The 26,617-nt window shown below is 47.7% G+C and overlaps 1 protein-coding gene across 2 annotated transcripts; it reads left to right on the top strand.

The window, feature by feature from the left end:
• The first annotated feature begins 90 nt into the window (after positions 1-90).
• On the top strand, positions 91-26,026 carry lamb1a (laminin, beta 1a). 2 transcript variants are annotated; one of them, XM_047033542.1, is made up of 34 exons: positions 91-109; positions 366-475; positions 870-1,042; positions 2,480-2,618; positions 4,152-4,225; positions 5,045-5,233; positions 5,569-5,632; positions 5,839-6,041; positions 7,801-7,921; positions 8,404-8,592; positions 9,943-10,119; positions 10,488-10,600; positions 11,153-11,232; positions 11,467-11,602; positions 11,849-12,007; positions 12,210-12,337; positions 12,467-12,587; positions 12,965-13,169; positions 15,337-15,480; positions 15,636-15,867; positions 16,245-16,408; positions 16,845-17,069; positions 17,238-17,455; positions 17,641-17,737; positions 21,365-21,734; positions 21,882-22,066; positions 22,164-22,405; positions 22,692-22,898; positions 23,102-23,246; positions 23,403-23,610; positions 23,919-24,060; positions 24,295-24,471; positions 24,641-24,800; positions 25,255-26,026. In XM_047033542.1, the coding sequence occupies exons 2-34, from the start codon at positions 445-447 to the stop codon at positions 25,392-25,394; spliced, it is 5,358 nt and encodes a 1,785-aa protein (XP_046889498.1). In that variant the 5' UTR covers positions 91-109; positions 366-444; the 3' UTR covers positions 25,395-26,026. The 2 variants fall into 2 exon arrangements, with proteins under 2 accessions (XP_046889498.1, XP_046889497.1); XM_047033541.1 differs by lacking the exon at positions 91-109 and having other exon boundaries at positions 320-475.
• Positions 26,027-26,617: the final 591 nt, after the last annotated feature.

Genomic DNA, 26,617 nt, shown 5'->3' with positions numbered 1-26,617 from the left:
TGGAATGTTCTTTGTTCTAGAAAATATGAGGTGGGGGTCGGTATCCTGCTGAAGTACCTTTTACATTTTCCTCAGAGAAGTGATCGTGTGCTTGAACTTTCTTTGTGAGGTTGGTGAGTTCGTGACATTAATCTCACATACAATTGGGGATGGTTTGTGTTACTTTGATCTAATGTAGGCCTATTTTATTGCTAAGTAGTACATTATTGACCCAGGTGGTCGGCGCTGCTGCTTAGTTATTTAGTTTAAATGGGGGGATTTGGGGGAGGGCCAGCGACATAGTCTATGCGCATGCTTGACAAAGAAGGAGTGAGATAAAGTTTGCTGTGTTCTCTTTTTGCTCCGACGACTGATGTGGGATGCAGAGGAGTTAACCCTCACCTAAGGACCCACGCGCACCACAAGACGAGGACGCACAATCCAAGAGACTCAATATCAACGGAAATGTTGATTTTTCACATTGCGCCCCTGCTATGTAAGTTTGACTTTTTTTCAGAAGTTATGTGTAGTTTAAAACCCGTTTTAGACGAAAAAATAGTCTGTCTTTTCTTCCCCCAATTGGCTCAAAACCATACTCAACTTCTAAGCCGACCAACAGAATACTGTTGTGACTCAACTCGTTCTTGTTTACAACTTAGCCAGATGCAGTTGACCAAAATGAAGTGTTCCAAATGTTTCCAAATGTTGTTGTGACAACACTTTTTACAGTAACCAAGGGATAAAATTATTGAAACCATAGCATGCATTTGACTATTATTGAGTCTTTTCTTAGTCCCTACCACCCTCTTACATACAATGTTTCATTGTATTTCATTATGTTAATTGAAACATTCTACTGGTCTGAAAATGATTCTATTTTTTCCATTCAGTTGCAGGGACGTGCGTCCTTGCACAGGTACCAGAATTCAGTGATGTTTGTACCGAAGGTAGTTGCTACCCTGCGACTGGGGATCTCCTCATCGGCAGAGCCCACCAGCTGTCTGCCAGTTCAACATGCGGGCGTCAACGACCCGAACCGTTCTGTATCGTCAGTCACTTACAGGTAAACTGTAAGACTGCTAAATCTGGCAGTGGTCAGCGTATATTATACGGTAATTCTGTATGTTTGACCGCTGATAGACCAGTGAGAGACCGAATTAGACGATGCACAATAGGTCCCAGTCTTTGAGCTTAGAGTGCAACTGTGCGTAAAAGTAGATCCGGACTCCGGTTGAGATTTCACGGTTTGTGATGCCTTCGGGCTGTTTCAGGAACATTTTCACTTCTCACGAAGTGTATCCTATCAGATAAGAACTACTCGAATATAAATAGTAACTGTATTAAATTGCTACCCCGAGGACATGAATCTTGCAGCATGGGAAGAATGCTACTGTGGGCAATTGTTGAGCACACTAAATCTCATTTCGTCTAAATTTCCATTCTATTTAGAGACCATAGCCTATGTGTGGTTAACTTATAACTGAGTTATAATTTGTTCAACAGTGGCATTGTTCAATTTCCGCCCCTGAAAATGTACCTGCATTTCTTTTGATGTAGAATGAACATTCTCTCTAAATTAAAAGGGCAATTTGAAATCCTGATATTGTTACAATCGCTTTAACTCAAAGCTTTTGTCTGGAAGTTGCTTGTGGGACATATTCCAACTGTTCCTACTGGCTTTTATTGTCAATACAAGCAATTCCTTTGAGACACAATGTTTTTGTAAACCCCTGATCGTGTAGGAGAGGATCAAAGTGTAGGGGCAAACAGTTTAGAAGATGCTCATGGGATGACAGGTTTCAGAATCATACAACTCCCTGAGATGTCTAGACAACTTCCTGACTCAGAGTCAAAATCCCCCTTTAAGCATTGTTGACATTGAGACCAACAAAAGACATCTGGAAGGTCTTCAAATGACTTGAAAGTTGCTGGGCTAGCAGTTAGTGTGGATGGGGGCTTATTGTACTGGCACGGGCTGACATGTCATGGCTGGAGATCATTTAGACTCTTGAACAGAACTCCGGGGACTCCTGTGGAGAAATCTTCAAAGACATCTCTATACCATTATCCATTCATACCCAGTCCAGTAATCTGAACCTCATGACCAGAAATACACAGAAACACACACACACGTCTGGTGGCCAAATGAAGCCTCCATTTACAGCACCCCCAGATAAGTCCACCATGATGAAACCAGGCCTCCCATTTAAAAGTCCTTAAGGTCTCATTCACCTTCATCAGTCTCGTCAGCTCAGACGTAACCCACTGGTGATGAAAGACCCCATTTCAATGACTTTAAAATGAATAGGGGTCTTCAAAGACGCCGCTTATCTCTCCTTTGATTGGGATGGAATCAGTGTGGTATCCCAAGAATTCCTCTGACATGTCCCCCCCCCTTCTCTGTCTTTCCTTCTCTTTATATCCTTCACTACCCTTCTGTCTCTCTTTCTCTCGTCGTCTCCCCCCTCTCTCTCCTCCCCCTCCCCCACGCCATCCTCAGGAGGAGAAGAAGTGCTTTGTTTGTGACTCCACCGGGCGCTACGTGGAACAATCCAACCAAACCAATGGACACCGTGTCGAGAACGTCGTTACCACGTTCGCTCCCTACCGCCTCAAAACCTGGTGGCAGTCGGAAAATGGTGAGTCCTCCACCCCACACTCAACCCCCCCACAAACACACACACACACACTTGTCTAGGTAGACTAGTTCAATCAAAGGCGACTCTCTTTTTTTCTCACCCCAACACCCCTCCCGCTTCCTTCTTTTCTTATCCTCCATCCATGGGTAAACTCCCTGTAATCACCGTTGGAGGGAGGTCTTCAAACAGAACGACCCAGTAATGGCTGACTAGTTAGGATGATGACCTGTCTGTAAACTCTAGAATTCCCTTCCTGGGAATCATTGCTCAGGTGACTCTGGGATCTGGCTTTGGTCATAGCCCAGGGAAGACCATGTCATTAAAGTTAATGAGATAGATATTAGTGTCTCTTAATAGACACTAATAGTTAGCAAAATGAGCTGAAACCAGCTCTGAGAGTCTCAACGTTTCCAATTTGCTTTGGAGGAGGACCTTGACTGGGTGTTTGCCAAAACCTTGAAACCTCAACGTCTGTTATAAGAAAGATTGAACGCAAACTACCCAACTATAACAGGTATCAAATAACAAGGTGTATCTCATTTACTTACCACAAAGGTCAACATCAACAATTCCCAGCAGCCAGAAAGTCATTTGAGGAGAGTCCTGGAAAAATATAAGCCATGGAAAGTGGGATAATGAGAATGTGGTGGGATTATTCTTCCTGACATTTTGCCAGCTTTGCAGATGGGCTCAGTAATATACAGTAGACAGGGAATAATTCATTAATTCTGCAGACAGTTATGTATGTAAACATCCCTGAACCAGTAACTGTTCCCTTGGTGTTTTCTGGACCCTGGTGAGTTACTGGCAAAGGTTCTAGGTTGTTTTAAATAAACTTGGGCCCAGAGATTTTTTGTGGTCTGGTTCTGTAGTAAGGAACATACAAATGCCTTAGCCACTGAATGCTATTTGAACAGATTTTGAATGATCTAATGCTAAACGTATGGTTGAACTATTATGTTCAATGGTTCACACAGTTCTTGATACCAAGTGTAGTGTTTTACTGCATTTCACTTTCATGGATCACTGAAATGGAAGAGTTTTTAAATTGAGCTGTTAACTGCTTCACTGCTGGCTGCTTCACCACTCTCAAGTGTTTCATAAAACCCACAAGCCAGGAATTCATCAGAGAAGCATCTATGAAATGAGCAGAGCGGTGTTGTGAAGTGTTGAGTTTATGGATTGTATGTTTTCGATACTAACGGGATTCTCAAGAAAAAGTGGAGCGTGTAGCGTTAACCACTCCAGCGTTTGCTTTGCTTGGCTTATTGAAACCTCAGCTTGCTCAGAGTTGTGTTTTTTCCCCTTTTTTCTTCCGCTCTCCATCCGTTTCACCCTCTCTGACTTTTCGTCCCTCTTCTGTAACTCAATCTGTTCTTATCCTCCATTACCCCCCCTTTACTGTGCTCTCCCCTCTCTCCTTTACTCCATTCACTCCCTCCTCCTTCCTCTTCTCTCTCCTATCCATGTGATTCCCCTCTGTCCAAATCCCTCTCTCTTACACCCCCCCCCCCCCCTTGCCTTTCTGTCCAGGCGTTCAGAATGTGACCATCCAGCTGGACTTGGAGGCGGAGTTCCACTTCACCCACCTCATCATGACCTTTAAGGTAGCCAATAGGGAGCGTGTCTGGGGGCTCGCTGTGGGGGAGTGTGGCCAGTGTAAGGCGATGCTCGGACCGTCTGCAGATAAGCTGCAGACTGGCCCTCGTGGGAGGTCTCTTTCTCACACTCACAGACACACACACACAGTCCGAGGAATGTTGTAGCAGACTGCCCATTGTAGAGAAAGACGTCAACTGCAGGGGTCTCTACAGCAGAACCAGACTTCTTCTGTAACAGACACTAGGAGTTGAGGCAAACTATATAAGTCCCTCTGGTATACTTAAATGAATGGTTAGGGTTAACTGCTAATAACTCAACCTATTTGGGCTGTACATAAAAATAAATCCTGTCAAATTTGCCAGCTTTAAAGTTTGAATTTCAGGTTACAGTCATTGTTTAGGAGCATTATGATGTAACATTCATCATATCCCTGGATGTTACTGTCAAACTGTAACTGATACACTTACTAATTGTAATTAGTAAGCGGTTTATTCATGACTAACAGATTTGGTCTCATATATATTTTGCTGTTACAGAATATTGCCAGATTGCATCTGTATTCTGCCTGTAAATCTGGAATTACTTCAGGTTATTAGTTCAGGAACAGTGGGCCAGTTTCCAGGTGTGCTTGCAGACAAATTACTAGTTGTCTCATCAGTCTGTGTGTATGTGTTTGTGTGTGTGTGTCCATGTGTGCATTGTTATTGAGCAGTAAATGGCAAATCCAAAGTTTTATGAGCGTGTGTGTTTTTGTATTCGTGAGTGTGTATGTGTGTGTCCCATATGACCACGGCGTTAAAGGACAATTCTTTCCTCCTCTGTAGACCTTCCGGCCCGGAGCCATGGTGATTGAGCGGTCAGCTGACTTTGGAAAGACATGGCAGGTGTACCGGTACTTTGCCTACGACTGTGAGGCCTCGTTCCCCTCTGTGTCTCACGGGCCCATGCACAAGGTGGACGACGTCATCTGCGACTCGCGCTACTCTGACATTGAGCCGTCGACCGAGGGAGAGGTACACTCTTCTGTCGACTAGATGTGGGGCGTTTTTTTTCCCTTTGGAAGGCGTGGTCAAGATGAACAACGTTTGGGAGTATTAACGTGAACCTGCGATGTCAATTGATGTGTTTTCAGATAGGTTCAGTTGCTAGAAGCGGATTGTGGGTGACATGCAAAAACGCCTCACCACTGTATAATACTGTTGGATCTGTGCACTTCTACTGATCATTTGCTGCTCTTATGTATGCACTATGTGTACGTTGCTCTGGAGAAAAGTGTCTGCCAAATGACTAAATGTAAATGTCACAGCTAGAGTATTCCCATTGAAGATCACTTATCTGTTTGATGTAGGTCATCTTCAGAGTGTTGGACCCTGCGTTCAGAATTGAAGATCCTTACAGTCCCAGAATCCAAAGTAAGTGTTAATGGGAACCAATCAGGTCTGGCCACACACACCTCACACAGTTGTTTTAATATGTAAATACATACAGTATTTCTCCAGTTAAGAAAAATTGCCCACATCCAAGGTAACTTTTGAAACCAACTGTATTGAGACCCTAAACAGCATCGCTTCAAGCTAGCTACGTGCTAAGCGCTAACAAATGCGTCTCCGCCCTGTAGACATGCTGAAGATCACCAACCTGAGGGTGAAGTTCACTAAGCTGCACACGCTGGGAGACAACCTGCTGGACTCTCGCGTGGAGATCAAGGAGAAATACTACTACGCCATCTATGACATGGTCGTCCGCGGCAACTGCTTCTGCTACGGCCACGCCTCCGAGTGTGCTCCCGTGAGCGGGCTGGGAGGGGAAGTAGAGGGCATGGTGAGCTCTTCGAATTCAATTATTTATGAATGTAATTTTTTACTGGGAAGAGGCCCCCGGGGAAGACCCAGGACACGCTGGAGGGACTATGTCTTTCGGCTGGCCTGGGAACGCCTCGGGGTCCCCCAGGAAGAGCTGGTGGAAGTGGCCGGGGAGAGGGAAGTCTGGGCCTCCCTGTTTAGGTTGCTGCCCCCCGCGACCCGACCCCCGGACAAGCGGCAGATGACGATGTATTTTTTTACAAGATCGATTTGAATGTTGTGAGTCTGAAATGTAGTTGCTTTTATGTCTGCTCTATGACCACACTATGGGCCATGCATGGAGGGAACTGCACACATGCCAAGTATGAACGTGGTTCCAATTACAGCATTATCAGGCTTTGCCGTCTTTGTTGTTCAAAAGATGTGTTTGCATCAGTGTGCCTCTCTAGTTGACATTTTAGAGGAGTTGCGTAACAGCTTAACTGTAATGCATTGGTTGGTCTGTGAAAGTTCCATGAAAGGCTGTTGACTTCAAAGGTTTAATGTTTTTACCATTCCTGCGAAGGGAATGATTAGTCTTGGCTGTGTGTGCGTGTGTTCCCTGGTTGTTTGTGTTCGAGTTGGTCCAGGATTGTGAGTTGGTTTGTGTGTCTGTATGTGTGTCAAAACAGAGGGAAGGGATATTTTCAGGTCAGTTCTGTGTCTTTTGTTTTGTGTGACTGGTTGATGAGCTCAACAATGCATTTCCTGTTTAGTCTCTGTTCTGGCCTGTTTACTGTCAGTCTGACTCAGCAGGATTTCCCCAGCTGTTTTTATTTCCGCTCCTCTCGTCTGAGAAAGAGAGGAAGGACCCCCGTCAAAATGTATCTGTCTCCCTCAAACCCAATCCAGTCATGAGCTACGGAACCTGACTTCATATTGTCACAACACACAAAAACACCAACAGTTACTCTCTTTAGAGAGTAGTCTAGTAGATTAGTAGTCTCTTACCACCAAAAGCGACTTTACTCCGTGAAGCACAAGACACAAATACTTTTCAAGTATTATTTACCCCACGGCTGTTTGATTGAATTCAGACACGTCAACGCATCCTCCAGAGACCCTCTCTACCCATGTGTTGCCGCTGGTCTCCCTCGGTGTAACACAGACCAGATGACAGCCCCTGCAGAGCGTAAACACTCCCTGTGGCCATCTGGAGCTGGGATGCTGGGTGGACGAAGCAAAGAGAAGAGAGATCTGTAGATCGGCAGTTTCTCTAAACTGTTGTCTGCAGGCGTTCCTTACAGGAGTCACGCTATATGCGCTCGGCACCCCAGGGTCTTCTCAAACTCTCTGTATTTGTGTGTGTGTTCGTTTGTCTAGGAGGGTGCGTTGGGTTAGAAAGACCACCTGTGCAGCTGTGTTTCATTTGAGGTTTTTTTCGTTTCGATGTTTTGTACATGTGTTGTAGCCACAAATATGTGATATTCATATATATATTCATTATGTGTCTGTCTGCATTTCCGTCAAACTGTATTTCAGTTTTGTGACAGTCGTTTCGAACATGTCTTCATCACTCAACCAGGGTTTTTTGGAGACTCCGGAGGGGAGATTGAGGAAGACTCGGCCTAGTTTCTGACTGGTGCTGACTGTCTTTGCTCCTGCTCTCTTCGCATTGTGTCGACTCAACATGTCACATCTGTTTTTCCTCCCTCTCTTCTGATAATTGTGCATGAGGCGTGACCTGCATGCTTCAGGACCAAGCCACTGACTTGTATTTGTCCACGTCTGCTCCCAAGGTCCACGGCCATTGCATGTGCAACCACAACACCATGGGTCTGAACTGTGAGAAGTGTCAGGACTTCTACCACGACCTTCCCTGGAGACCAGCGGAGGGGCGCAACACTCACGCCTGCAAAAGTAAGACCCCGACCATATGGCAGGGAGATATTTAGGAATGCTGATCATAATTAGATTTGTATAGCTGTTGTTCGTGTGTCTTTAAACCCCCACAAATCCAGTGCTGGAGAGAAGTCAATCAGTGCTTTCACAATGTAGTAGGAGTTTACGTAGATGGCTGCTGTTATGCTTTGAAGCCATCATAGGTTTCAAAACTGGTGTTGGTGCTTATAACTTAAGACAAGTTATGACACCACGTGTGTCTAAACAGTGTTACTTTTTTTTATTTTTACAATTTGATCGAATCCAGATGGGTTTGTTTATCTAGCAGAATGAATCACTGTATGTGTCTTGAATAAATATTTTTTATCAATGTATCATTGCCCCTGCTCCGCCTGCGGTGTCTCCCCCTATTTCCTGCCCGCCTTCCCTCTCTCTCTCTCTCTCTCTCTCTCTCTCTCTCTCTCTCTCTCTCCCTTTCTCTCCCACTCTTTTCTCTCCAGTGTGTAACTGCAACCAGCACTCTACCTCGTGCCACTTTGACATGGCCGTGTACGTGTCCACGGGGAGCGTGAGCGGGGGCGTGTGCGACAACTGCCAACACAACACCATGGGCCGCCAGTGTGAACAGTGCAAGCCTTTCTTCTACCAGCACCCCGAGAGGGACATCCGGGACCCCAACATCTGCGAACGTAAGCGGCTCTGAGACGGAGCACCTCAACACAGGGTTCCTCACAGCGACCCCTGCTCTATGACCTATGAACCAGGGGCGCAGGTTTCATCAAAAAGTGGGTGGGACATGATGACAGCAAAACCCCCCCACACACACATTAAAGAAATGATATTTAGTTGTCATTGTCAGTTATTTAAAAAAGCTGTCCCACCCATATTTAAAAACAACCCTGCTATGACACCCCAACATCTGGGACAGGTGGACCGGTGATTTAAACCTTTTACTTGAACTTACCTTCTGCTCATATCACCTGTTTAGTACATACCACTCACACACTATCTCTTGCTTGTTTTCATCCCTGTTTGACCTCTCGTCTCATCCCTCCATCCGTCTACCGACCTGTCCCCCTCTACTTGAGGCCAACCCTCACTCTTCATCGCGCTATTCTCTTCTCTGTCGCGTCGGTTATGTTTATCATAACGGATAAAAAGAGGGTGTCATTAGCCTCCAATTAAACCAGGAACGTCCCCTTTGTGTGTGGCCGTTTGTGTGCGCATCTGTTTGTGTGTGTGTGTGTGTGAGTGTGTTTGTGTGCGAGTGTGTTTTTGTCCTATCATCTGGGTCTTTCATCCCGTCTCTGGTGGACTTTTGAAGGAACACCTGCGCTTTGAAGCCTCTTGTAGCTTCATCTGTCTGAGTGTTGAGGTGTTCTCCCGGCACCAAGAACGACCCAATGACTTCATCCCTACCCACAATCCACCTCCCCCCTTCCTGCTTTCATGACTGAAATCCTGGGGTCGGAATAGTGTTTAGATACACGTAAGCTAGTCACAGCTGTGTGTGTGGTGTGGGGTATTTGTTTCTGTGTTTTGGGAGAGTGTGTTTGCGTCAAGTGGTGAGAACTGCATCCAGTCCTTGAGACCACTAATAGTGTGAAAGGACATGAATTCCAAACCCCCAAATTCTTTTAGCAAACATCTGACATCTTATTAATCTTGAGGAGGATATTAAATGTTTTCTTCCTAGAACTCAGTGAAAACTTAAACTCTTCTTGTTTGACCTTCAACATGTTCTTTTATTATTCCATCCTACACAGAAATGCCCCACATATTTTTGTTTCCTAAATTCCTCTTTAATTACAGTCAAGCAGACTCTTCGTCTGCATGCCTCACTAAATCTCAAAGTGAATTCTAGTGTTGTTCAGCATTAAACTGATAAGACTCCATGCTCATTGGTCCCCTGAGGTGAAATGCATCTCTGTTCCAGTGCACAGTTACATTTCAAATTCTCTCTCTTTGTATCTTTCCCTTCATACCCCCCCCCCCCCCTCTCTGTCTCTCTGTCTCTTTGTCTCTCGCTCACTCTCCAGCATGTAACTGTGACCCAGTGGGCTCCTTGAACGGAGGTATCTGTGACAAAAGCACGGATGTCCACTATGGCCTGATTGCGGGCCAGTGTCGCTGCAAGCCCAACGTGGAGGGGGAGCGCTGCGACCAGTGCAAACAGGCACACTACGGATTGGCGAACCACCCGCTGGGCTGCCTGGGTAAGGTTTCACACACACTGTGACAGCCCGAAAGGGAACCAGGTTGTCATTGTCGCCTACGACAGGGCTGTGAGGCGACTAGGGCTGCTCGCCCTGGTGCTGGGAGGGCGGGCAAGGTTCTGATTCTCCATGGATGTCACAACACACACACACTAAAATACACACTGGTAGATAGCCCCCCCCAACATACACACACAGTAAGATACACGCAATATCGGAGACACACACAAAGAGCTTAGAAAACCATATACAACCACAGGATGGTGTGTAATGAAGTGTATGTGCCGTGGACATGGATCATGTAGTATACATACCAGTCCACATGCTCACGGATGTTGTGTGTTATCTGCTCTCTGCGTGTGACCCAGCCTGTACCTGTAACGCCCAGGGCACTGTCCCTGGAGGAAGCCCATGTGACACCGACTCTGGAGACTGTTACTGCAAACGCCTTGTCTCTGGGAGAGACTGTGACCAGTGCATGGTGAGGGGCACACACACGCATGCATGCGCACACACAAATGCACATGTGCATGCACACACACACAAATGCAAACACACACACACCCAGACACATTTACATGCACACACACATACTTATACACACAGATACACATACCTGCATGAATGCAGACAGACACAAAATATGAATAGCATATATTTGAAAAACACAAATGAAACACAGCTGCACAGGTGGTCTTTCTAACCCAACACACCCTCCCAGACAGACGAACACACACACAAATACAGATTATATGGTTTGGCTGGCTGCAAGTGCAGTAAGAGGTTTTCTGGCTCAGATGACTTCAGTCCCACTAAGGTCATAAATGTGCGGGGCATCAAACAGCCAGCAGGATGTGAGAGGCTAACCCTGGTCTCCCAGCACAGCTGGAGAACATGGTGGGAGGTCTCTAACGACGCCTCCTTTAAAACCCTGTTTTCTGTTTTAACACTGTGTGTGCTTGTCTGTGCCCGTGTGTGTGTGTGTGCCCGTGTGTACGCTGTGTGTGTGTGTGACTGTGTGTGTGTTCCACAGCCGGAGCACTGGGGGCTAAGCAACGACATGGACGGCTGCAGGCCATGTGACTGTGACCTGGGCGGAGCCGTCAATAACGAGTAAGACCCAGTCCTCACACTTTGATTCGCTTTTTATATAAATATAACACGTTCAATTGTCAAGTTTCAACCAATTTGATGAAATTATAGAGTTGAATTTTGAACCTGAACATGTTAACGATGTTTCAGAACAGAATTCCAATTTAACTAAATGAGAGGTTCAATTTTCTGGTATAAAAAAATGATTTCAATACGAAAGGATTGAACATCATTATTTGTTCTCCCTCTCCTCAGGTGTTCCCAGGAGACAGGTCAGTGTGTGTGTAGAGACCACATGTTTGGCCGGCGTTGTGACCAGGTGGAGTCAGGCTTCTACTTCATAGCCCTGGACCACTACACCTACGAAGCAGAGGATGCCACGTTCGGACCCGTGAGTGACCTCTGACCTTTTCTCTGTGTGACTGTGATTGATGTAACTCACTCGCTCCCTCCATCCCTCTAACTCCCTCTCTCCACCCCCATCTCTAACTCCCTCCACCCCTCTCTCTAACACCCTCCACCCCCTCTATAATGCCCTCTACCCCCCCCCCCCCTCCATCCCTCTCTCTAACTCCCCCCTCTCGCTCTATCCCCTTCTCTAACTCCCCCTCTCCCTCCCTTCCCTCCACCTCTCCAGGGAGTGACGGTGGTCCAGAGGCCACACCCCCAGGACCGCAGCCCCACCTGGACGGGCATGGGGTTCGTCAACGTGCCCGAGGGGGCGTTCCTGGAGTTCTCCATCGACAACGTCCCCCACTCCATGGAGTACGACATCCTCATCCGCTACGAGCCCCAGGTGGGTTAGGACACGCCTGCTGACTCCCTCACCAAACAAACACACAGCTTCACCATAGCATCTGACTTTGTAACCTATTATACGATGACTTGGTGTAACCTATTATAACATGTATACCCTATAATAAGTTGCTATATTTAAAAAGTGCATAACCTACAACTGTGTGTGCTGCTTGCCTGTGTGTGTGTGTGTGTGTGTGTAGCTACCTGACCAGTGGGAGGAGGTGTTGATGACCGTGATGAGGCCAGGGGTGATCACGGCAGATAGTCGCTGTGCCAACACCATGCCGGACGACGACAACCAGATGATCTCTCTCCACCCTGGCTCACGGTAAACACGGCTTCTGAGTGTGTGTGTGACACGTGGATTACAGAGAAGGTGGGGTTGTGTGTATGTGTGTGTCTATTTGTGCTTGGCTGTATCTTGTAACATGCTTGTCTCTCTCTCTGTGTCTCCTAGCTATGTGGTTCTTCCCAGACCGGTGTGTTTTGAAACCAGGCTCAACTACACCGTGAGACTGAGCCTTCCTCTCTACTCCGCTCTCAGTGACGTACAGTCTCCCTACACGCTCATCGACTCAGTAAGCACACACACACACACGCGCACAATAAAAATTGTTCCATGAGTTATAGCCAAGATATGAAAACTTGTGCACATAACGTCAGTACTACCCCTCTGTCAAGGGCACCCTTAATTTTCAACAATCCTAAAATGTTTCTACAGCTAAACTCATTTGCCGAACATCTTTTAGAAAATCGTTTTCGGGATGCCTCCCACTGTGGATTGTATCATTAACAATTACAGATCTTTGCTTTATAATGTGTCATCATTGTAGATTGTCATCATGTGGATGCAACTGAAGTAGCTCAAGTCTTCCTGGTTCTCTGCGTTTCAGCTCCTTTAGATTCTGAGTGATCCTGCCTGCCAACTGAATCCTCCTCTTCCTCTCTCCTCCAGATTGTTCTCATGCCCCATTGTAAGAACCTGGATATCTTCTCTGAATCGGGCCGTGGTGACCTCAGCGGCACCAGCAATGCCTGGGACACGTTTCAGCGCTACCGCTGTCTGGAAAACAGCCAGAGCGTGGTCAAGACCCCCTCCACCGAGATCTGCCATAACTTCATCTTCAGCATCTCTGCCCTGCTGCACCAGGGAGCCATAGGTAGGTTGTGGGTTTGAGTCCCTTCCCCAACCTTCTGATCACCTCATCATGGCATGACACCTCAGAGACAATTTCATTGGTAGTGAGGTTCAATTTTTGTTTCCTCATCTACAGTTACTTTAAGGGGATTAGGTCAGTGTTTTCCTTTGTTTTCGCTATGAGGTGTACTATTTCTTCTGTCAGTCACTGAAGGTGGAACTTGATTGACTCCAGACAACATTTTTGGGAAATTAGTGAATTTCATTCCAGTGTTGACCCATCACCTGTGATGTCAGTCATGGCTATCACCATCTCTCTTTCTTTCCCCCTCCTCAACATTTCTAAATCTCCTCTTTCTGTCTTTCAGACTGTTTCCATCCCTTTGTGTTCCCTGTACCTCTCTGTTGTCCTGGCTGTCACTATGTCAGCAGTACCATCGTGCTTCCTGCGCCTCAAACACACCAGCCTTGTCTCCATTCTCTGACTGATGTCAACACTTACGTTATGTCTCATTTTCTCAGTGCTCGCCTCCACACACACACACACACGTTTGGACATGTAGCTGGTCCCTGAGGGCCCAATGTGATTATAAGGCCCTGACACTGAAAGCCCCACAAAGGAACTTTCTCAGACTGCTTCACTCGTAAATCTCTTGTCTCTCATAGACAGTTCAGAATTGGGCTCTTTTTTGTAGGAAGGATCTGCTGCAGCTGGATCATTCACATTGGTGTTTTTGCTGGTTGGTGATTACTAGATTACATAGCTGTTCCGTCCTGTGCTGCTAAGACTGGTATGAAGAACTTCATTTCGTAGCAAGGCTTCGAATATTGTCTTTTGCTTTATGAAACAAGTGACTAAGACATTGAAACAGACCAAACAAGCAACAAACATGTTCAAAAGAAAGGAATATAACTTAATATTATTTAAATGAACACATTTCCAATGTTGTGGTTAGATTACACAATTTAATTCATTTAAACTAAAGCATGAATTAAGTTGTGGTTAAGTTTCGTGATTTAAAAGTGTCAACTTGAAATGACATGCATGAAATGATTATAATAGATACGACTTGTGCTCTCAGCATTCCTCAACAATGAACACAAGTCTAAATTCTCCGGTTGATGGATGGCCCATTGTCCTACCTGTTAATTAGGGGCTGTTTCGGGAGGCTTTCCTGAAAATAATTGCGTGGCATCAAGTTTCTCCTCCGCTCTTTGACGGAGGTCTTTGCAACTCAGTCTGGTTCGGTAAGTCTTTTGACTGCTCTCCAGAGTACATCAATGACCTCATCCACGTCTTACCGCGGTCCCAATGAATACCGACCTGCTACCTCTTAGTTAAAAACAGGCCTTCAGAAAAGGAAGCGGTTCTGCAGGTGCCGCGTGTGGACCTCAGATCAGAAGGTTTCCCCTCATAGCTGTGGTTTCCTCACCAAAGCCACGGTGGTGAGGAGGAGCGTCAGAAGCGTTGTGGCGAGTTTGGTGATTTACGATGACAGCACGGAAGCTTCAGACTGGTGTTGGTGGGAGAACCTGGGGGCAGAAGGAGGCTTGAAACATGTCAGCGCCCGCACTGCAGGAAGCACCTGAGGACACACACACACACTCTAGTAGGGATACATGCATGAATAAACACTGACACGCATGCCAAGGCATGGAAACACGCAGATTTACATTTGCACCAATGGACATACACACACACACACACAATCCACTTTGTGATTGATTGATGCCATAAACACCCTGACATGACCCAGTTAATATCACTCCACTCCTCCTTCCTACATACACCCATGACCTAATATCACCTCACCTCGCTGTCTTACATGGGCCGTGTGCCCTCTGTGGAATGTCTGGACCCCCCCTCTTCTCCTCTTCATATCTCTTTCCATTCCTCTCCTGACAAGGACATTGTGTTTTTGTCAGAGTGATAGATATGCAAGGGGTTGACACTGTGAAGCAACTCAGCCAGCGTATGAAAACAAACTTAGAGGGAAGTACAATGTAGGTTGCTTGCCAGTAAGTTACTTTGTTACAGAATTTGATAGGACCCACTTCATACTTTTGTGTGAAATATTTCTGAAACACAAAACGTTTTTAAAAGTCAAATTATGTAATCTAGGTGTGAAATTTATTTTTTCCTTTAACAACTCTCTAATTCCCCTCCTCTCATCGACTCCATTTCCCAGCATGCCAGTGTGACCCTCAGGGCTCTCTGAGCACCGTGTGCGACCCCAGCGGCGGGCAGTGCCAGTGTCGGCCCAACGTGGTCGGCAGAAACTGTGATAAGTGTGCCCCCTCCACCTACCTTTTCGGACCCAACGGCTGCAGATGTGAGTTGTTCTGTATTTTTCATATATTATCCTTTTAGGTTATCATTTATATTATGATTGCGTTATTTTCTGAAAAGAATGAACCCAAACACCTGCACTTAACAGCTCGGATTCTGAAATGGGCGTTTTTTTCCCACTTCCCTCCCCCCGTCCAGCCTGTGACTGCAACCCCCAGGGCTCGGAGCACTCCTTCTGCCACGAAGCCACAGGCCAGTGCCCGTGTGTCCCCGGAGCGTACGGCCGTCAGTGTGACCGCTGCCTGCCAGGCCACTGGGGCTTCCCCTCCTGCCGGCCCTGCACCTGCAACGGCCACGCGGACGACTGCGACCCCTTCTCCGGACAGTGTCTGGCCTGCCGCGAGCACACCACCGGACACAACTGTGAAAGGTTTGTCCTAGGGGCCGGGCTGAAGGGGGGGGGGGGGGGGGGGTGTCGGTCCTGGGGTAGGGGTCATGGAGGTCCGGTTTTGGTGGGGCGGTCAGGAGGGGTTGGGGGTCTGTCCTGGATGGGTGGGTCAGTCCTGGGTGGGGTTCAAATTAAAAGCCTTCCAAAATATTTGTTGTCATTTCTAAAAAGCAGTTGGACTGTCGCAAGCTCTTAATTTCCCAAATGTGAATTGTTCCGTGCTGTGCTGCTAAGACTGGTATGGATGGATGTTTGACAAACAGTATGCACCAACAGCACACAATAGACACCTCCCAGGACCTCACCGACCCAGTCGAGCACAAACCAGCTAAACTCACCCCTCACCTCCATCCTCACAGGTGCCTGGGCGGTTACTACGGTGACGCCGAGCTGGGTTCCGGCGACCACTGTCGTGCGTGCATGTGCCCAGACGGGCCGGGCAGCGGGCGCCAGTTCAGCGACGGATGCTACCTCCGCCAAGACTCGAACCAGGTGTTCTGCATGTGCTCCCCGGGGTACAGAGGTAATCCACATAACCACCAGCTGCAGACATTTCCACAACACCCCCCCTAAGCTGCCGGAGAATGACTGATGTCACAGAGGGGGTTGTGTTGAAACTTGCCTCCCAGGAAGTTAGGGTCGTTGGGAGGGAGGGGTGGCGCAGTGCAGAAGGGCATTGGGGTTGTCTGTGATGTGTCGGGGAAGGAGGGATGAGAGATTCATGGTTTGATGTGACAGGGGGGATGTTATTACTGAGGGACATGTCGAGACGGTAGTTGTTGTTTATTGGATGGGTGGAGGATTAAGGGTGTCATTGTGTTGAGGGTTGACATGTTGGATCAGGCTGGTCAGGTGGGAGTGGTGAGGAAGAACTTCCTCTCTTACTTTGCAATGTCGTGACTTATCTCATCTCTCTCTCTCTCTCTCTCTCCCACCCTCCCTCATCTCTTCCAATACAGGTGCCAGGTGTGACGAGTGTGCCCCAGGTTACTATGGTAACCCCCACGAGAACGGCGGGCGGTGCCAGCCGTGCCAGTGCAACAACAACATTGACATGCAGGACCCGGGGTCCTGTGACGCCAACACGGGCGTCTGTCTCAAATGCCTGTACCACACAGAAGGCCAGGCCTGCCACAGCTGCAGTCTGGGTTACTACGGAGACGCTCTCATGCAGAACTGCAGGAGTGGGTTAACATTTTGTATCCGGGGCTGTTTTTGACGTGCTTTGCGTGACAGATCTCAATCTGTTTACTTCATGTTACAGAAAGTAATCCGTAGGCTACATGAGGTAACATGGTCAGCAGCGAATGGGCTAACACGCTAATGAAACATGGTTCTCCCTCTCTCCTCAGAGTGCGTTTGCAACCGCCTTGGTACCAACCCGGCCACTTGCCCCTCGGCGGGCGACTGTCACTGTGACCTGGGCAGCGGGCAGTGCCAGTGTCTGGCCAACCTGGTGGGCCAGCACTGTGACCAGTGTGCCCCCGACACCTGGAACATGGCCAGCGGCAGGGGCTGTGAGCTCTGCGATTGTGACCCTGATCACTCCTTCGGGACCTCCTGCAATGAGGTGAGGTTGTTGGCATTGTGTGGGAGCTCGTGTGTGGAGGTATTGTAGAATGAGTGTGTCTATGTGTTGCTGATGGAGGTATTGTAGAATGTGTGTGTGTGATGGATGGAGTTATTGCAGAATATGTGTGTGTGTGTGTGTGTGTTTGAGACATGTATTAAGTATTGGTTCGTTGTCTCTCCCAGCTGAGTGGCCAGTGCTCCTGCAAGCCGGGCTTCGGAGGTAAAACCTGCCGGGATTGCAGGGAGCTGTTCTGGGGCGACCCCAAGTTCAAATGCAAAGGTAGGTTCCTTTCAATCTGCCTCCTGTCTGTGGAGGGAGAATCCTCTGAATTTGGGTGAATTCAAAAGTTTTTTCCTGGTGTGTATATCTGTGTCAGTGTGTGTGTGTGTTTAGAGGTGGCGGGAGGGCTCCAATCAACCAGACAAAACCAGCCCACTAAGCCCTTATCGTAGAAACGAGTAGGAGTTGCATGAATCCCTGCATCCTGGCCCTCCTCGCATAGCAAGGTTATGGCCAGATGTGCTCTCTCACCCACCGGCGATGTTGCCATGGCAAACGGGGGGGCGGGTGGGGGGGGCGTTAGGGGGGATCTGTCCAAGCCTCCCAATATCCCGTTGTCCCCCACAATGCACCTTTGTTCCTGATGGGCCCGGGCCCTATAGGAGAGACGGGTGTCCAGCGTAGTGCCTAGCCCACTGACAGAAAAGGCCCTTTGTGTCCTTGGCTATCAAGAGTAGTAGTGCAGCTGTAGCCGAATTATCTGATAGATTAGAGCACTGCAGCCGAAACGCCTTCAGATTACTGAGCATACAGTTGCTGTATGAAGGGAGCTCTGTGGTGCTTGCATCTACTTGACTGAAATAAGACATTCCTAAACAGCGTTTGTACTGTATGTGTAGAGCTTTTTACTTGGTTTGACAGAGCTTTGGATTGTGTGTTCTAATGTCACCTCATACGCAAAGCGACACATTCTCTCACGGATGACTGTCAGTTTTGTCAGGGGGAATGAATGGGAAATACTGCAGAAGGTAATTTACTCTGTCTTCATGGCGTGACTGTGACTTGAGAATTATATATTTTTTTTTTTGCAATTGGGGATCTCAAGAGTCAGCTTGACATGTACATCTGTATGGTTGAAAAAATCTGTACCTTAAAAAAAAACGGAACAGAACATGCTAAAACATATCCGGCACCGTGGTATCATCACTTGACTCATCGTTTATTTCATCTTGTACTTAAGAAGACCCTGTCAGTCTCAGAAACAGCCTGGTCGTTTCCTGTACTTGGTTTTCTCAAGCTCGTGCTTTGACTGTCCCGGTGGGGAGTGCTATATTCCGGAAAGCTTTGTGTTTTTAGAGAGAGAGAGCAAAGGGATGAGTTGACAGAAGTCTGTGGGTTGTTTGTGAAAGCCAGCCAAACCAGGAAGCTAGACTTGGATTCCAAATATCAAATAACCCCTACTTCCTCCCCCCTATCCCTCCCAATAGTTCTTGACCCAATCTGATGGAGCCCAACTGCCAAACATCTGACTAAAACATGGCCTTGGTTATTTTGTTTGTAGGCTGTGGTCCTAACTCAAAACATGCCATTTGAGAGATCTCACACTCATTCTTTGTTGTGATTTTCTTTCTTTTAAAAGAGAGTGAGTTTCTTGTAAGATCGATAGATATCCTCTGATATACTTTATTCAGAGAATCTTAGGGGCGGGGGGGATTGGTTGTTTGCTTCACAATACTTTGGGGGCACCGATTAGCATTCTCAGTCACATCCAGTAAATGTTTTGTGGAAGTTTTCTGGATTCCTAGTGACCCTTGTGAACACCACACGCTCTCTGTAACACTCTGAGAACCGTTGGCATTCACAGGCAAGACAATAACAACCCAGAGTTTCTTAAATCAAGGCCTCTTCCTCGTTTTTGGGGAATGGTTGTGTTGGTGGGACCAAAGCTAAAGACGGCACCAGCTGCTCACCATTCAGGATGTAGGATCTCTCTGAGCTGTCCTCACTCTCTCACCCCCTGCCATCGAGACACACCAATTGAAGCCAGATGGGAATCCAATGTAGCAAAGACTGCTGGAATTTTCCCTGCGTTGTCCGGTCTGGTCGCTATAATCTTATCTGTGCTGTAATGTGCTACAGATGCTGTGAGGGAGGGTGGGAACACGCTTGCCTGTGACACCCAGTACTGTCAATTTTCTGAAACGGAGGTGGGAGACGATCGGCGTCATTGAAGCTTTGGTGCACATTTCTGCTCTTTCAAACGTTCAAAAACTTCTGCTTACTGTTAGGTGATTCTTTGCTTTTTGAGAAGCACAAGCAATTTATTCGGAATATACCACAGGAAAATGCATGTGTTTGAAAGCGTTAAAATTTGACAATTTAATGAGTATTCATAATGTTTGTTTTGCCACAGTGTTTAGTCTACTCTTAGAGCATTGTTGATATTGTCAGGAGCGGCAAAGGATAAATATTGACTACTTCCCCCACTATAGCACCTGGACTAGATGACCAGGTTGTGTGTCAAAAGCTCTCCCCTAGAGCAAACATGAAGCTGAGCTTTCATCTGTGGCGGGGGAGGGCTGTGGTCTTAAGGGGGGGCATGCAGGTGGAGGGGTGGGGGTGTGTAGTGGTGAGTGAGTCTCCACTTTGCTGGGTAACACCCTGAAGGAGACAAAAGGACAGGACCTCACGACAGGCTCCCAGGGGTCACATTCCCAGCATATTTCCACAGGGGTCTCCCCCTCAGCAGTTCCCCTATATGGGGCCCTTTATCCCCCACCTCTCCCTCCAGCCTCTCTCTCTGTCTGGTGTACAAAACCAGGATTACTGCAGGACTAAGTCCCATTTCCCCTCAGCTATTGTTCATACCCAGCACCCTGAGGTGACTGAAAGCAGCTCAAAGAAGTTGGAGGGAGGAATGAAGTGATAGAGCACACATTTCTGTAGGTTAGTGGCTCCACCGCAAGAATGTGTGTCTGTGTGCGTGGGGACGTATAAACACAGGAGGGCCCTATAGTCATGGACGTGCCTGTCATCAAGGCTCCCCAGGGGGCTGTTTGCTGGGACCGCAGGGGGCCACAGGGGCCCTATTGTCCACCACACACTCCACACATGTCCCTCAGCTAAGCTTTGAAGTGGCCAAACATCCTTCTCTTTCTGTTACTGCTCCTCCCGTTCCACTCCTCCTCCTCAACCATCCAGCCCAGCCTTATTGTCTTTTGGTGGACCTCCATGCCAAGTAGGTTGAACCTCCAAGGCCCACTAAGAATGGTGATTCACTCATAGTTTAAGTAAATCATTAAAATAGTACAAATACAACTTGGTGTCCGAACACAACCTCTGCAACGAGTAGTATGTGTTTTTCCACAAGCATGTGATACAAAAGCCATAAACACGAGAGCCCATAAAACCACAGGAGCTCCTTTCCGGGTTCTTTGCCTCGTTGACGCGAGGCTGGGCCGATCCCAACAGACCGCATGAGGTCTGTGGTCTAGCCTCAGCAGAGCTAGCTTCAGGCAGGTCAGCGTGAGAGGGGGGAGGAAACACTGCCCCCTGTAACCTGTCAGGCGGCTGCGGAGGCAAAGTTTGAGGATGTCGTCTGGCTGTTTATAATGTCAGCTCTATTCAGGATCTCTAATGGGAGACTGACTGCTGGCTAATCTGGTCTGGCGCAGGGTTGAAGGGAAAACATGCTAATGCTAACGCTGTATGAAATAGTCAAGAGTTTTCATTTTGGAATCACAAGCCGCTGTCTGATAATCTGCTGTCTTTCACAGATTTGAGGATATTTTCGCAATGTTTTAACAGTAACACCACAGTTTATTTACGAGTAGTCAGCCACCCCAATTTTTTTTTAAGAATTCCTTGTCAGTTTGGGTTCTCATCAAGACCATGTTTACCTTCCAGCCTGTGACTGCGACCCCCGAGGCATTGCCGAGCAGCAGTGTGACAAGGCCAGTGGTCACTGCGTGTGTGTGGAGGGGGTCTCCGGGCCACGCTGTGACGTCTGCTCTCGGGGCTACACTGGCCAGTTCCCCGACTGCCAACGCTGTCACCAGTGCTTCGCCGACTGGGACGTCATTGTGGGTCAGCTGACCAACCAGACGCACCGATTGGTCAGCAAGGTGAACACCATCAAGGCCAGTGGCATCACGGGACCCTACAAGCAGACCATTGACAACGTGGAGAAAAGCGCCAGTGCCATAAGAACGCTTCTCGCCCAGAACCCGGCCACACAGCCTCTTTCAGAGATCCAGCAGCTGTTGGAGCAGGCTACGTGAGTCAGCAACTAGGGTTCCTTGGAGTCAAAGGGCAGGTAGAGAGGGTAGACTACAGAGGTTCTATGACCTGGAAGCAATACTTTTACGAATTTGTTATAAGTAGTACCTTATTGTAATGGCGTGTACATGGATATGTTCTGTAGTGATCTGATGGCAGAGATGAGCAGGAAGCTGAATCAAACCGAAGAGACGCTGGCCCAGTTAACGGTAGACGACAACAGCACCGATACCAAACTGGACTCCCTCAAAGAGGATGCCCAGAAACTAGAACGTACCGTCAAGGAGCTGATGGAGCAGGTGGAGTTCATCAAGAACTCGGACGTTCGAGGTTGGCAACCTGAAGCTCTTATAATCCACCACAATAAAACACTTGTAATCCAAAACGCGTTTTCCATGTTTCCACATTATTCTCCGTGCTTTTTCAGGGGCTTCAGACAGCATCACCAAGTATCACCTGCAGTCCTTGGCGGCCGAGGCTCGTGCTAACGCCTCCACCAGCGGCCCTGGCAACCCTGTGGAAAACTCAGCTACGCTACGGCAAGACACCGAGGACAAACTGAACCAGACGAAAGAGGAGTTCCTCCGGAGACACGATGAACATGCCAAGAGATTGGATGACCTGGCGGGACAGATGGAGACTCTGGACCTATCCGAGCTCAGTGAGAAGGTAACGGGATGGAATTGAAAGCACAATGTTGACTTTAGATTTCAAAGCAATTCCTGGCAAGTCAAACAAAAACGACTCAAGTAAAATAACAGCACGTTAAAGTGTCTGATCTTCAGATCAGTCAAGAAAGGAATTCATTCAATGTAGATAAAACAATAAAGAGTGCTTGCATTTTACTTCCAACAATACAGAGTCACTCCTCGGGTAACAAACTGAATATGAACAGCTCTAAACTGAGTGTGATCACCATGTAACAAGCTCTTCTTCTCTGATCTCCTCCCTCCAGACATGCGGCAGCCCCTCGGGGTCCGAGGCCTGCTCCGACTCCCCGTGTGGCGGCCTGAGCTGCGTGGACGCGGACGGCCAGAGGAAGTGCGGCGGCAAAGGCTGCAGTGGCCTGGTCACCCTGGCGGACAACGCCTGGCAGAAGGTCAAGGATTTCGACCAGGAGATCGTCACCGCCATGAAGGAGGTGGACAAGCTCTCAAAGATGGTGAGGAGGGGGGGGATCTGCACTTGGATCTATTCAGTCTAATGCTCAAAAGGGTTTGTAAGGATTGTCCAGTTATCTAGTGATGCTCATGTCTGGCTTTCCCACATACAGACTATATGGGTTCTGGTCTGAGTCTAAGGGCCTCTATACGACTTGATGTTGAGCCGCTCTATGATTGCCGACGTGCGTGTTCTGTCCTCCAGGTGTCCGAAGCTAAAGTGAAGGCAGACAAGGCCAAGCTGAGTGCCCAGGACGTCCTTCTGAAGACCAACGAGACCAAGCAGCGCGTGGACAAGAGCAACGAGGAGCTACGCAGCCTCATCCGGCAGATACGAGACTTCCTCACGCGTACGTGAGCCGCTTAGCGTAGTGTAGAAGCATACCGTCTCTATTGACCTCGTGGAAACTCGGCAAGCCACAGAAGACTAAATGATCCAGACCAAAGAACCAGATATTCATATTTGAATGGGATTTCAATGAACATTCTCCTCTGTCGCCCCCTAGAGGACGCGGCTGACCTGGAGAGCATCGAGGAGGTGGCCAATGAGGTTCTGGCCATGCAGATGCCCACCACCCCGGCCCAGCTGCAGAACCTGACCAATGAGATCCGGGAGAGGGTGGGAGACCTGAGCCACGTGGAGACCATCCTGAACCAGAGCGCTGACGACATCCAGAGGGCTGAGAGCCTGCTGGAGCAGGCACGGAGGGCCAGGTACGACCAGCGCTCGCACGCTCGGACGTGGCTATGGGCGAGCTCACACCGCGCCTCGGACACAGCTCAGGCACACACACCTCAGATACAAACACACACACCGTACACACACCTCAGATACAAACACACACACCGTACACACGCCTCAGATACAAACACACACACACACCGTACACACGGCTCAGATACAAACACACACCTTACACACCTTACACATACCTCAGATACACATACATATCTGTAATTGAATACCGGCTTTTCTAGCATTCTCATCTATATCATGTATTATGTGTGTGTGTAACCCACAGGAAAGAGGCGACAGGCGTGAGGGACACAGCAGTGATGGTGAAGCAGGCTCTGGAGGAAGCTGGGCGCGCCCAGACGGCAGCAGCAGAGGCCATCAAACAGGCCACCACCGACATCAAAGGAACCAACGACCTGCTGACCTCGGTGAGTCCACTTCCTGCTAGAACAGAAGGACAGGACTAAGCTCACTAGTCACGCCATGGCTGTGTGACATGGGTCTTTTTGGAACACAAACAATCCCTAGTGTGGGCTTTCTGAAGATATTCAAAATGCTGTTGATGTTCTTGGACCCACGTCTCAAACTTGCTAACAGTCCACGAAGCATCACCTTGGAAACATCCCTTAAGTGAAGTCGCCCTCTCTCCCCTCTGTATCCAGGTGGAGTCAGAGACGGCTGACTCTGAGTTTCAGCTCAACAACGCCACCCAGAGGCTGCTCCGGTTGGAGCAAGATGTCACGCTGCTGAGAGAGAAAGCCCAGAACACGTCGCTGAGCGCCGCGCAGACGGAGTCGGACTCGGAAGACATCAAGAAAGTAGCGGCCGAAGTCAAGAAGGTGGGCGCCAGAGTGTGTGTGTGTGTGTATGTGTGTGAGTGAGTGTGTGGATTCAGGTTTGACATTTGGAGGGCTCCTTTTTTTTTCTTCCTGTCAATTTTTGTATTTTATTGTTTACTGTTACTTATACGATGAGTGTGACTTGATGTGTGTGTGTGTGTGCTGACAGGACTTGGACACAGAGCTGAAAAACAAGTACAGCACAGTGGACGACCTGATCACACAGAAGGCTGGGGGTGTGTCCGATGCCAAGAAGAGGGCCGAGCGACTCCAGCAGGAAGCTAAAGATCTGTTGCTCCAGGCCAGCGACAAGCTGCAGCTCCTGAAAGGTACAGACCAGCACACCCATCCCACAGACATGTATCATGAACATGTCATGATTATGCATTTTGAGTTTTTAAATATTGTACAGGGACTAGTTCTATTCCAGGCTGGTAAGCTTTCCAGATACTTCAAACCAAGGAGATGTTATGACTAAAAGACAATGATAAAGGATGTTTACAATTCAGCCCCCCCCCCCTCCCTCCTGTTCACTGTAAGTGACTGTGTTGCCAAGTTGTAACAAGGCACAGAGCCCACAACCCTGATCTTTAAATCAATACTATATTAGTCATTACATACTGAATCTCGCACACGTATTAGTAAAATACATGCATTTTAAATATTATAATACCATACTATGTGTATGGTATTATACTGGTACTCTCTATATTCATATTTGCTTGAATGTAAGCCAGCAACGACAGTGAGCCCTTGAGGTCAAACCTACTCCTGTGTATGCAGATTTGGAGAAGTCCTACGAGGAGAACCAGAAGACTATGGAGGAAAAGGCCAGCCAGCTGGTAGACCTGGAGAAGGCTGTGAGAGATCTCCTCCAGGAGATCAGCCACAAAGTCACCGTCTACAGCACCTGTCTGTTCTAAACAGCGAGCGGCGGGTGCCATGTACATCGGCACCCTTGACAAGATGCTTTTTGACCCTGAGGAACAATCAACGAATATGTAAAAATGTTTACTTCCTGAAGTCACGGAATGTTAAATAATTTTGACCCCTTTCAAATGATGATGATAAGAATAATACCATGCCATAATATGAATATGCAGGTATCTACCAAAAGTGTACATGGTTCAATAACTACACAGAATGAGGGGGTATGAGGTGTTTTCCGAGTTTCTCTGTTTTCAGAAATGGTAGTTTGTTGCACTTTCAAAATGTAAACCAGTCATGGGGAGTCAGATGGCTGAGCGGTGAGGAAGTCGGGCTGGTAATCAGAAGGTTGCCGGATCGATTTCCTGCCGTGCCAAATGATGTTGTGTCCTTGGGCAAGGCACTTCACCCTACTTGCCTCAGGGGGACTGTCCCTGTACTTCCTGTAAGTCGCTCTGGATAAGAGCGTCTGCTAAATGACTAAATGTAAACCAACCTGCTACCATTGTCCACACATACGCGTACACACACACACACACAGTGGACAAGAACCAGTCCCAGCTGTGGTAAGTGCCTTGTATGGTAGTAATAGCAAGAGATTTGAAGGACATGAGACGCCAACCTAAAACAAAAAACTTTTCAGAGTGATGAAAAGAATCCCGCTATGAAAAAGAAAAGCACTGGAATTGTTTTCTTTCAAAGTGTGTTTGTGATGAGAGAGACCCATTAGCGAGTTGTATTCTGTGTCCTACAGTTGTACTGGCGGAATGAGTGAATGTAAAGGTTTAACCTACTTCTAATCACAAGACTGCAAAGATGTGTATATATATCCCAAACTCAGTTACATCAATTTTATACTTTTTTATAAATCATGAAATAAGAGCAAACTTCGTTTTTACAGCATTTTGGACCATCCAGTTGAATTGATAAACAAAATTACCCATTGAAATCCCACCATTGCATCCGTGTCCTTTCTCAACCTTTACTTCCAGCAGTATCAAATCGTTTCCTGTTATTTGCACTTTCAAATAGTCCTTAAATGGTCACCCTCAACCTACTTCTTACAGTAAGACTGAAATGACAACTATTTTCTCCAGTACTCCTTGTAATGATGAACAAGCTCACCACCCTCTGGAAACTGGCTGGTATTACCCCACCACCACCTTCTCAGTCACAAACCACTACATTGTATGATAGGAATTGCATTTATTTGTGTTGT

This window comes from Hypomesus transpacificus, chromosome 14 (genome assembly GCF_021917145.1).
Source record: "Hypomesus transpacificus isolate Combined female chromosome 14, fHypTra1, whole genome shotgun sequence".
Taxonomy (NCBI): domain Eukaryota; kingdom Metazoa; phylum Chordata; class Actinopteri; order Osmeriformes; family Osmeridae; genus Hypomesus; species Hypomesus transpacificus.
This window is presented reverse-complemented; position numbering and strand designations above follow the sequence as displayed.